This window comes from Falco cherrug, chromosome 1 (genome assembly GCF_023634085.1).
Source record: "Falco cherrug isolate bFalChe1 chromosome 1, bFalChe1.pri, whole genome shotgun sequence".
In the NCBI taxonomy this organism is placed as follows: domain Eukaryota; kingdom Metazoa; phylum Chordata; class Aves; order Falconiformes; family Falconidae; genus Falco; species Falco cherrug.
Window position 1 is genome coordinate 51,596,424 of NC_073697.1, and position 13,044 is coordinate 51,609,467.

A 13,044-nucleotide genomic window follows, 5' to 3' on the forward strand; every position below is an offset into this window, starting at 1 on the left:
ATTGCCTGGTAATTTATCACCTAACTGCAGATGTACCTTCAGCTATTTATTTCAGAAAGGAATTGCTTGAACAAGTTACACAGTAAATAACATCCTCTGACAAGAACAGCTGTTTCTTGAGCATGTTTATATTTATAGCCATTGAGATTTTGAGCAAAGGTTGAAGAGTAGTAGCACATAATGATGCAGCTCTTCAGTTTATAAGGACCTCTTGGACACAAACTCATATTGCAACATCAACTAGCAGATTCTGGAATATGTCATGTTGCACAAGGCTACTGGACAAGCAAAACAATAGCATATACCTGTTTTATGATAGAAGGGGGGTTTTTTGCTTGCCTGTGGGTTGTTATTTTTTTCGTGGGGTTTTTTGTTTTGTTTAGTGGGTTTTTTTAAATTGTTTAGTCTTTGTTTGATTTGTTGTTTTTTTTTTGGGGGGGGATTTAAGTTCAGAATTAAGATTCTACCTACCACCACCAAAACACAAACTGAACCCACCCCCAAAATCTGAGCAACCAGAAAATCTTTTCCCTTTACTTTGATTATAAAATTACAAGATTTTGTCTATGTTAAAAATTTTGATAGCAAACCCACCCACCTACCAAGGCCCATAACAAACATCAAAGCTTTCCATGAAATACTACTGGAAGGTCTCCCAGCTCTCTGAACAAGCCCTGTGCAACAGCCACCTTTCACTGTTGTAGCAAAGCTCCTACAGGGAACCACTGAGGACAGCTGCAAAGCTCTGGCACGCAGCAATCAAAGGAGGAAGAACTGATGAGAAAAAGCAAGAAGAACTGATGAAGAAAGGTGTTAACTTCAGATTTGTCATTTAAGCAGTGAGGGATTCTCTCTTTCCCCATGAGCCAAAACCATGAAATAAGGTCATAGTTCGTAATAACTTAACAGATCTTCACACTGTACTTCTCCAAAGGTTGCTCTCACCTGTGGGCTTTGCTAACCAAGGTGGTTATCTCAGGCAGTCCCCTTGCAGAGATCCTCCTCCACTTAAAGACACAGAGCTACCTTTTCTCCATTACAGAATTCCAGCTGTGGGTGTCTCATTTACATAATTGCTGTACAGTTATTTCTCAATAAAGAAACTACATAAAGCTACAGTAATACAGGTTGACAGCCACTCAGAGTGCATTTATTTCCATAGTCATTGCAGGGCTATTTTTTAATAAACTCATAGTAATAACTACAAGCTAGTGAACCAAGTGATTTCTCATGTTGCCTTCGTAACTATTAGCAAACAGCACAACAGTGCCATCTCAGCTTCTCATTCATACTCCTACAAAGGTAAGAAATAAAAATAGATTTTTCTAACTGATACTAAAGCGATGTATTCAACAACAGGGAAGAAATATTTTTTTAGGGTTTTAAAAACTAAAAGTTAATTCCCTCTTCACAAGTCGCAAGAAATCTGATTGCATAGAAAAGAAATTACTGTATTTGGGGTTCCTTTTCAGGCAGTCGGTTCATGTTGAGTGCATACTGAAGCAAAATTGCATGCTGGATATCTCTTTATGACAAGAATACTATTATTGTGTGGGAATAGAAAGTGTACACAGTTAAAGAGCTAAAGGAAGGGAGGGAAGGTGGAATTAATTGAGAAGGATAAAAAAAGATATTATTTATATACATACATATCCACACATCATAGACTTAGATTACATAAGGTATTTCTTACTCAACTGGAAGTTATACCCTGGAAGAGTGTTTATGGGGTTTGCTTTTGGAAGAGTATTTATGGGGTTTGCTTTCTTTTGTGTGGAGGAATAGAGCCAAAGCTGGGTTTTACAGCAGCGACGCCCTCAAGGCTAAAGCTTCATCCTCTGCAAAGCCACTGGCTGTTTCAAAGGTGAGGAATTTGTCACTGTCTTGGGTTACAACTCCAAGGACATCTTGCCCCTCAAACAAATTGAGATGCAGTGGGGAGCTAGCCTGCCATATTTATTTTTTTTTTTTACCAGCTTTAAAAGGAAAAGAGTGGTGATCCTTGGGGAAAAACCCAAACCACCAAGCATGTAGGAGACCATAACCACTCCCTTTTGCCATCAGAGAGCTGGAAAAGAATGCCCAAGTAAAAAACTAATCAAGTTAAACATGAGTTAAAACCCTTTTAAACAACTTTAAGCTATTTATACTAGACCAATACACCAGATAAAGGAATGCAGCATAAAATTGCTACATTTTTCTAAAACCTAAGGGGCACCAAAAGTGCTAATACATACAAGGACAGAACTTCCATTATTAATTCAACTGTATCTGCCACTGCACAACTTAACATAGCTAATTTCAATAAACAAGGAGGATTTTTTATTCTAAAATGTGTTAATTCAACAGCGAAATGGTGTAAGAGCGGAACATCTATCAATCTCTGTTCCTGCTAAAGCACCTCAATGGCAGTTTCTTCCACAAAGTCCAGCCTGAGAGTCCTGGTATCTTTAATATAGCGCAGGGCTGAACCAACAGCATTTAATAGCCCCTCTCTGCACACCTCTACAGTAACTGTTTGGCATATGCTTGTAAAAACAAACAAAACCACAAAAGTAGCTCTGTACCTCCTCCATTCTCTCAGCTTACCCTCCCCGTTTTCTTGTGTGTCCTACAGGCTTACACAAGAGCTGGACCTGAAACCAGTAGCACACCCAAGCAAGCAGCATTTCTCAAGGCAGAGAAACCATCTGGCATCACCTTTCTGTGAATAGTTTTGATCAAAACAGGTACAGTTCAAAGAGGAGATAGTAGTTCTAAAGCAAGCAGTGCTACCTTTGGAACTAAGAGTAAACAAGACTGGACAAAGAACATATAAAATTACCTCAGTTTGTGCTTTTGGTTCTCCAGCTTTGGCCCTCTCAAGCAGTTCCTCAAAAATCACTTCAGGTTCTTCCTTCATGCCCTCTAGAAATTAATTTGATAAAGAAAATCGTTTACTCGCAGTATTTGAAAGTATTTTATAAATGATTGCTATGCATGGTTGAAGAATTAAAGGATCCTATCTAAATAAATCCAACACGAGTGTTTTGTGAAGAACAGTAGAAATTAACTCATTACAATATTTACACTATCTCAGTGTTGTACTTCAGCGTATTTACCATTACTTGTTATTTGGTACCTGCCACAAGATGACATACAGAGCTTACGGTTGCTCATTTACTTCCACAGAAGTAATTTCTCAATAGAATATTTATTACAGTAAACATGAGCATACACGGAACACGTAGTATGGATCAGCTTTTGTACTATTACTATTCTTATTTTTAATAGCACTTCAGTCTTTCACTCTGCAGCCTTTTTATTTAGTAATGGAGCCTTTTCAAGAGTTTTCAGAAATTAACCAGCCTTTTAAAACATGTCCACTACATTTGAAAGCTCAGCTCCTCAGTGTCTGGAGCATCCAGAAGATATCAATGATCACACCTTATAAACCTCACTATTTTGCGTCTCACTCCACATTTGCACCTAATTTTTTCTCCTTTCCTATCTACTATACACATGCAGACTTAAACCATTTTTTTATTCAAAAGCATCATATTGCTCTACCAGTCAATCATAAAGAAAAAAAAAATATCTTGAGAGCTTTATCTGACACCCAGTGTCTGTACTTGATGAATGAGTAATAGATTTAATGGAAAAGCTAACAAAGGCTACTTTTCATGAGATGACTTTCGTAAATTAGTTTGGAAGAATTTTAAAGAGAAAAATCAATACAACTCACGCTCTTCAAGTTGGGAAAGCGTAAGAAAGGACAACAGACCTCTGACTCAATGTTAACAGCTTTACCAGCCAACCTAAAATTGTAATTAGCAAAATACAAACAACAGTAAGCACCAAAGTGTGACCCGTATGTACATTATCCCACAAGGCCACCAAACACACCATGACACTAGCTGCATACTGAGGGCACAGACAGCACAAGAAAGTGTAGTTAGGAAGCTCCATTTCCAAAAGCAGGAAACAGAGAAGCTTTCAAGCATCTAATGAATTACCTGTTTCAGTCTCTACCTTATCTTGGCAGCAATAATGTGTAAAGCCAGTAAGCAGCTCTGCTAGCTGAGGTACCACTCAGCATTAGCTCTTTTTTCCAAAGGTGGGTGGAAGGAAGAAATAACCATTACAAAAAAATCTCCTGAAGAACAGGGCTACTTACATTCTTTAACATTCCTGGTACCGCGACTATTTCCAAACAAGAACAGGCTACAAGCCAATGCTTTCATTAAATGGATGTATTTTAACAAGACCAAACCATGAGGTAGGTTCTCTCCTTCACCATGCCACAGTTTTGTCTGCCAAGCTCCACTTGGAAAAATACTAATGCCAGATAAGAACGTGCTGTCTGGCTAAACAAGGCACATAATGACAAATAATTTTCATTTAGCACTTGGTCTTTTCAAGCTGTAAAAATATTATTGTAAAATAGGCAAACAGCATCCCAGCAAAATTAACCACTTTATCTCCTTGCCCTGATATATAACCCACAGCATTGAACTCCAAACAAGTCAGAAGCCTGTTTTCTAGATGGCACCACTCACACCAGCAGACATCATTCAGGGGCTCTCTGCTAACAATAAACAAGAAGTTACAGGAAAAAGTATATTGTTTGAAAGAAACAGTATTCATCCATTTACACCACTCAAATGAGAAAAGTTGGGTAAGGCAGTACTCTCCTGTTCCTTCCTGTGCTTTCACATCCATTAACTTCTTTTGCATCAAAATTTTGGCAGCAACCGTCTTGGCAATGCAATTTTTTCTGTTCAGGGGTTTCTACATGTTGATAGGAGAACACCACAAATATTTCGGTAATAGTCTGGATAAACCAATACAGGAGGCACCATTCAGAAGTTAGCTTTTGCTAATTAAGTGGAATTTACACACACACACAAAAAGCAAACTACAGAAAGTCATTTGCTAAACTGATATAAGCCTTAATAAGAAAGGCAGTTTTCTGGCAGCTTGTACAAGCATAGCAGCTTCCTTTCTCTCCTGCTCCACTTGTCAGACATAGGAGCAAGGAAGGCTCTGACCCTTTCCATGTCTTCTTGTTCAGATGAATGTCAGTTAGATAAGAACACTTACTATAATAGAAAGCTGTAAAGCATTCCCATATTGGTTCTTTAACACCAGTATAAAGTTAATGTATTGTAATTACATTGCAGATTAACATATAATATTCTTTGCAAAGAAGGTAAAAAAGCAAAAAGCAAAATTAAAAATGTGCAGCCTTATGGTACCACCCTCATTGAGAGAAGAAAATAAAACATGCTGGTACCACAGCAAGCATCTTGAAATATTTGTTCTATCAGAGCTGACTGCCAGGGGAAAGAAAGGCTTTCTGCTGCTATTTTCAACCTACTGCCCAATCACTCCTGCTCAGTTATCACTTCTATGTACTCTCACATGTGACCTATAAGTACAAATAAAAGATAAATAAAGTTATGTTTGTGGGTTGGTTCTGTAGTTGTAGGGCAAGGGCAGAAAGGCAGGTTGTGGAGTGTTTTGGAGATCAAATGTAGAATAGTTTAGTATCAATGTTCCTGTAACTAGCAATATTTTTTCTTTGCTTAAAGAATAAGCAAGAGGATAAGTAAAAAGACAAAAGCATGAACAACTTAAGTTTTGTGGCTGCCATGTCAATTTACTTTCTCAAAGTATTTAGGGCAGTTTTGGAACAAGGACTAACAACGCTCTTTTAATTCAACTCAACACTAGAACAAATACTATACAAGAGTCAATGCACCCACCATAAAACCCCAAGAAGCTGTGATCTATAACTTATCACCCTTGTTCTTAAACGTGTTTTTAGTTGGAAAAATCTCTTGATGTGTATTCCTCCCACATAAGAATACTGCAATGGAAATGCTGTCAGTAGCAGCTTTTATTTTCCAGCTTTGCTAAAAACTCATGTCTTTCTAATGTCAAATTTTACACTGTCTTGAATACAAAAATTTCAAGAAGAGAGGAACATTTATCTTGCAACACTTCATGTATCTTTTATGACAATTAGACTTCACTAGCTGTTGTGTGTCAGGTGCATTTATATAAGCCAATAAAGTCTATCAGTTATTCAAGGTGCACAAGCACTGCAGTCATTCAAATGAAAATAGGCAAGTGAAAGCACACAAGTTTTAGGCGGCACATAGCATTCATATAAAAAAAAAAAAAAGACAGGACAGGGACATGAAAGGGTGGTTAGTACTTGATATTTGGCTGTAGTTCCTACTCTGCCACCAAGATACTGTAAACCACAGCTCATCACCAGGCTGCTCTGTGGTTTAGTTCCCAATTTAGTTAATTCTACCTACACAGAATCAGGTCACTCAACACAAATTATTCAGTGGATATTGGAACAAGGACATTATTAATAAAATCTTAATGTTTTATTTTTATTATTCTCTGTGATTAAGACGAGCTAAAGGATGAAATGATAGGTTATCCTTTAATTTTCTCAGCTCCACTAAAAAAAAAAGTGGGGGAAAAATTATCTGTGATCTGCAAAGGATGTAGATTTACTTACAAGTCTGCAGCACATATGTCCTCATACTACAGAAAGCATTTAAACTGCCAAAGGGCTACAGAAATATCCATTTTTGATATTCAAGCTTATCATTTAACAGGTTAAAGCTGTCACTTAAAACCTATTTTATTTAAGCACTTTAATAAGACTCAGTACAATGAAACTGATAAAGACCTGTACACATTTCACAGTCACACACAGCATTTAGAAAAGTAAGCTTAACCCACATATTATTAACAGATAGGCTTTAAAGGTGCTATCAAAACATTACTTGAGTCATTTCCATTTACTAGTAAAACCTATGTTTTACAAGTCCAGGAAAAATACTCAGAATACAGAAGTCTAAAACCAGATGTTTATATAGGTAGGCTGTAAACAGGCTGATGAAAACTAAAGACTATTTACTTTCTGTGATTTTTAATGTTACTTGACACATTGACTACATACAGTAAGATTCCAGCTTTGCTGCTGTAGGCTTAAATGGAAATTTAGCATTCATTTCAGCATAGGCAGGCATTTTTACTGTTTGTTAGGTTTTGACCAGAAATAAGAAATGTTGCAAAAGTAAACATTTCAGTTTTTTAAAGAATACTATGCAATACTATGTTAGGATGAAATTATTTTCCCTTACCTCTGAAATTTACCAGTTACGGTGTTAGAAAGGCAGTTAATCCATAGTAGAGGATCAGTTCAAGCAAGATTGCAAGATATTTGTCACTTAAAAATTTTAAGCACTAAAAGAAAGATGCCATCACTGATTTAATAACGTATGTATGCCTTGTCTTTGGACTACATCAAGGATTAAAACCCAAAAAACTCTTCAACATCCATACAGGGTTTTGAAGAACGGACTTACACAATCTAAGTAAGAAATCGCTTCAATGCAACAGATTTTATAGACCACCAGAGTATACTGTGGTTCCTAGTATTCTAGCACAAATCAATGACGGATGCAATAGATTCCCAACCTTTCTAATATCCTTAACATGTACAACTGAAACACATCATGTGTGCATCATTGTTGACTTGTTGCAAAGTGCCTGATGACGTATTTAGAAAAATGTTTTACATGCATTTTAGACAAACATTGTTTTTAAAAAAAGCTCATTTTAAGTGACAGTGTATGACACTTCCATCCACAAATTCTAAAATATATAAAGGCACATAAATTATAATCCTTTCACATAAGATTTTAGTTGTGTATATATACATACAGAATGGATCATACACATCTATCACATAAAACACCCTCAATTTTCTAAGTGCTCTTCTAACTGCTAGGAATCATTGCTTTCCTTAAAAAATAAAAAAAAAAAAAGTAGAAAAAACCAAACCAAACCCAAACTATTGAAGTTATTTCATGCAGAAAGAGTCAATAGAGTGCATATTGAGTAAGTCTTTGTTGAATTACCTTCCTACCAACGCTAACACATTAAAGCTCTCAGCAGGGTGGATTTACCCAGGACAAGGGCGTTTCAGCACCTTGCCTGCTATTATCACCCCCTGGCCAGGTGCACACAGCTCATCTTCAGTCACAGCTACAGCACCTGATTTCCAGATAAAACAAGACCATGAACGAGGAATACCAAAGCAAAAAATTGGTATTTCAAAGGATCACAATCTTTTATGCCTTTTGAGCTTAAGATCTTACCTGTTCACGCAGTTATTGGGGGCCAGCCCCAAGACAGTTATGTTATCATGCACAGTAAGTCTTTTTTTTTTTTTTTTGTTTAATACAAACACAAGCTGGGTACTACCAAGTGCTTTGAACAGTGGAAACCTAATGAGAACAGGATAAAATGAAAACTGAAAGCAGTTTCTCAGACAGGAACCAATAACGAAGGCAAAGTATTCATTTGAAATATATAAGCTTAAAAGAAATTATGGGTTTTACAAATGAATATTAAAGCTACATGGGAACTCTACCGAACAAAGGATTAATGCATTAAGCAACACCCACACTAAGTGTATGAAGGAAACCTGTATAGCATACACACTTTATATGATCACGACTACAAGCATTCATTTGGGCTCACAAAAAGAAGTGACAGGAACATGCAGGAGGAGTAGGAAAACACCCATGTGTTGGGGAGAATAAAGGATCCGAGATGATAAGATATGAAACAAGATTTCTCTATTTGCCTTCCCATTTTATTAGTACTGCAAATGCTCCTGAAGTGATGAGAAACAGTGAGGAAGAGGTTAAGTGCACAATTATGAATCTGATACATTCAGTCCTAGGCTTTTTAGTTTTTTTTTAAAGTACAGGATTTAAAATGCAGTTTCCTTGACCTTTTGTTTGAACAAACACTACTAAGACACACACACAGAGAAAAACAGAGCAGCAAAAAGGCCAAGAAAGCAGCAATAAAGACCTCAACTACCTCACAGAAAGTATCATATTCAAAAAAGATATCACAATAAGATTTTAGATACATTTAATAAATACTTCAATGAAGTAACCAGTCAGAGAAACCAAAAGACAGAAAACAATTTTTGCTTCTAATTGAGCGATGCACAGAACCTAGTTTAAGAGGTTTGTGAGCTACTCTTGTAAAAGCAAGTACCCAGACAAGGTGTCAAAAGCAAAATCTGCTAGTCATATTTAAACGTAAAGCCAGATAGGGGGAAAAAAAAAAAAGAAAAAGAAAAAAGGAGAAATAAAGTTTTTAGATATAAGAATGCAACACCATAAACTTAAGGTGATGACAAAACAAAGAAAAATAGAAAAAGCAACAGATTTAAAATATATAACACCATAGATCAAGAGAAAAAAATCTCAAGAACACTTAAATGCAGAACCTGTTAGCACCTTTTAATGCCTTTTTCAAGCACACAAGTAACAGCGAGCTTAGCAGGTAAACTACAGGACCTATGGACAATTCAAGGGCAACTGAATATTTGAGAAAAAGAGAAAGTTGTGAAGTTGCAGTAAAAGATCTACGAAAATATGTTTGGGTTTTTTTTCCATCCCTGCCAGAGAACAGCATAGAGAAGCTTCTGTGCTGGAATCTCAAACTTAAACAAAGAAGCTATGGTTTCTATTAACTCTGTTTAAATAGTTTCTCTTTATTGTTCATCCAAGTGTTCTGTTGAACTACACATAGCAGCATGTAGCCTCTCACTTAAAACTGAGAAATGGAAACCAGCAAGTACGATACCAGAAAGGTCCACGATTACAGTAACCATTAAATCTGGTATCTATACAAGGCAAATATGTAAAAGAAAAAAAATAAATCTTAAGCCTATGGAAGGGGCAAAAAAGATATACTGGGTAAAATCAGATAATCTTGTGTAAAATGCCTTGACATTGGATGTTCCTGAAGGAGTCAAAAGGTTAAAGGACAGGTGAATCCAGCTCATGTTTCTATCTCTAAAGCTAGCTAGTAAGTCCTCACAGAACTCCTCTGAACAATGTAGGCTGTTACATGAATAAGTAAGAGATTAAGAACTAAAAAATTCAGAACACATAAAATTCTCATTCTTTTAGCGAAAAGATTATCAGTTTAGACACACAGAGATATACAATAAGGCTTATATTATTCAACGCATTCATGTGTGAATGAAAAAAAAAAAAGGAGGGGCAACAAGGAATTGACTGAGTGTTGATGATTCTGTGTTACGCAGGCCAAAAAAAAAAAAATATCTCAGAAACAACTGTTGCAAAAAAACCCCAAACAAAACCTGCAAAGGGATTTCATTACTGCTTAAATTATAATAGGCCAGAAGAAATGCAGTAAAATGCAAACCAAGAAGACCGCTTATCATTGTAAATGCAGTGATAAGCTCTGAACTATTACACCCATAATAAAACCTTGGAGTTGTAACACACAGTTTCACACACACACACACCCCCAAAACCAGATCAGTGCTAGTAAGATACCATTATCAGGGCCTTTAACCTTGGGAAGAAGCTGAGGAGAATGATAGTAGATATATGAAGAATTTGCAAAATGGAGAAGGTAAATGGAGAGACTATTCTATGTCTTACCAAATCTGAAAACTTAAGGGCATCAACAAATTAAAAGTATTTGGCCAATGTCAAATATTTATATGAATTTAAAGAGCAACTGGACAGACCAAGGGTAGAAGAAAAATCCCAGAAAGCACTATCAAATATAAAGATGTCACTGCTTACCACTGCACAAGGAAGTCTCTAGGCTGCAAGGCACTAAAGAACATTCTGAGAAAGAAACAGCTGCTATTGAACACTTTCAACATCTCAGTAAAATATGAATAAAATCAAGTAAGGACAGCACTAGCACTGCATTTAGAAACAGCTCCCTGGGTCTAACAGGCGTATTATAAATAATGTAAAGGACTCTCATGAAAAAGGTAACAAGAATCCGAACCTGAAAAAGCCTGTCTCCATTCAGGTTCTCCAATATTAATACTGAGCATTGGTATCAACTTCAAGCCTTCACACACAGTTCACAAACAGTAACACTCCATTGTTAGTTGAGGTAGGAGAGAAGATAAAGCTGGATAGCATCCAGAAGAAGAAAAAAAAACGAACCTACTTTGTATTTTTATTAGCTTTATCCAGTAAGCTCACTACTTAATATAAGCGGGTTTTGTACTTATAAGAAGTCACAGGATGTCAAACATTTCCCTCAGCTCCATGTCATTAACTGACAAGAGTAATTTACATGCTCGATGAAGAGTAGTATGGAACAAGCTTTCATCCACAGGTCTTTCCATCAGCTAAATCACTGGGGTGGGAGCAGGGAGGAAAGAAAGTAGTCTTTGACATTACATCTTCTCCCACACATGAACAAATTCTCCATATACCATGAAGCGTACTGATGTCTGAACTGATCTTTGTCACATTGCACAGTGGTGTTACTTACTTGAAGCCTCAGACACACATCACTTTACCACTTTAGCAAGAAGGCCTTACTGCAATTGAATGTGAGAGGCAGTATCATCTGAACCACAAAGAAAATTGCTCACTTTTACTTCGAGAGGATACTGATATAAACAACCTATGTCTGCTGCTCAACTCCACCTTTCCCACCACGCTCCACAAGGTAAGCTGAACAAATAAATGTGCAGGTGGAGACAGGCATGACACAGAAAATACAGACACAAGATTAGCTACTGTATTCAAAAACGCCTCTTTCATGACTTTCATTATGATGAACATGAAGCTGGATTTTTAATATATCTTTTATGTCTAGATATTTCCACAAAAACATGCCTCTGAAGTGCAACATATAAACTTATTCCATACTTAACATGAAGATAATAAAAGTTCCTAAATAGTACTTGCAGATAAGAGTCTAACTGTTCTACTATCATTAATTTTTAAATGCACTCTGTACCACAAGTTTCATCAGCGAAACCAGAGTTTATATTAAACTGTAGCTATCTAACCCAGCACTGGATTAGCTTGAAAAAGAAACAGCCAGTAACAGCTCAAAAACATGCTATAAATCTTGTCCCAAAGGAAGGTAGGGTGGTGCACAGAAAGGATGCATATCACCTTAATTATTACCATAAACATCCGCAAGGAAAGTCAGCTTGCTGGAAGCCAGTCATTTTTTAACATTAATTTTTCATCCTTAGTTTACGTGTAAGGGCCCCAAAACGTGTTCTGTCCGCTGGATTTCAATGCTTTCTGTCGAGCAAAGCTAAAATTAACTAAAAGAGAAAAAGCATTGCTTGACTTCTTAAAAAAAATTAAGCCTCCAGCTTCTAAAGACAACCCACCTGCAAAAACTCTATTCGCAGACTGCTCTGAAGCTTTAAGAAGTTCACAAATTAAATGTACTAGCTATAGAAAATAATTTTCTTGCAGATTCTCAGCAATAGTTCATTTGCTGGTATGAAGAAAATTTTACCCTGTTGAAATACCAAGATTTTATAGCATTAGGTAGGAAGCAAGCAACAAGAATGCATGCACATACTAAGTAAATAATGCAGGTGTATTTGTTCAAGCAACAGTCAAAGAAAAAGTAGCAAAATGAAAGCTGAAGGGCATGCCTGTCCATGGTTATCAACATGTGCAAAATCTCCCTAGAAGGTATTTCTTTTGGAGTCACATCCTATAAAATGCCTCCAGTCCCTTTTGGAAGTGTATAGTGGTAATTCTGATAAGAGTATTACACAGGATTTTTTTGCAGAAAAAGTTCATTCTGTAAGCACAAGTCTGGTAAGTTAATCAAAACCCAACAAATTCAAAACCTTCAGGGAACAGCATACAGCTTTGTTAGATTTTGTTTTCACTATGAAACAAGATTTCTGGAATCTCAGACATACTTAGAAGTGAAGGCATATACATATTAATGGCAGAATAGAAATCCTTTCATTAGCTAGAAGATGCTATGTAAGCATACCTCCAAAGTTAATGGTGTCTGATTTCTTTCAGGAAAAAGATTTAAACTGTTCGTCCACAGGTAGATGGTCTATTACCAGTGTGCTTGTAGAAAAAGTTGTTTGTAACAAAAAATGTAGGTTCTAATAGCTTTTATGTGTTCCCTGGATCGTACTGTTGAGCTTTCGGTGTTCAGCAGAGCCAGTTT

The 13,044-nt window shown here is 36.5% G+C and overlaps 1 protein-coding gene across 2 annotated transcripts in view; it reads right to left on the bottom strand.

The window, feature by feature from the left end:
* Positions 1-13,044, bottom strand: part of WFS1 (wolframin ER transmembrane glycoprotein) — a 33,990-nt gene that overhangs the window by 11,436 nt on the left and 9,510 nt on the right. For both annotated transcript variants that reach the window (XM_055721096.1, XM_027814209.2), the window contains exon 3: positions 2,825-2,907. In XM_055721096.1, coding sequence (XP_055577071.1) covers positions 2,825-2,907 — 83 coding nt within the window. The remainder of the gene's footprint in view (positions 1-2,824; positions 2,908-13,044) is intronic.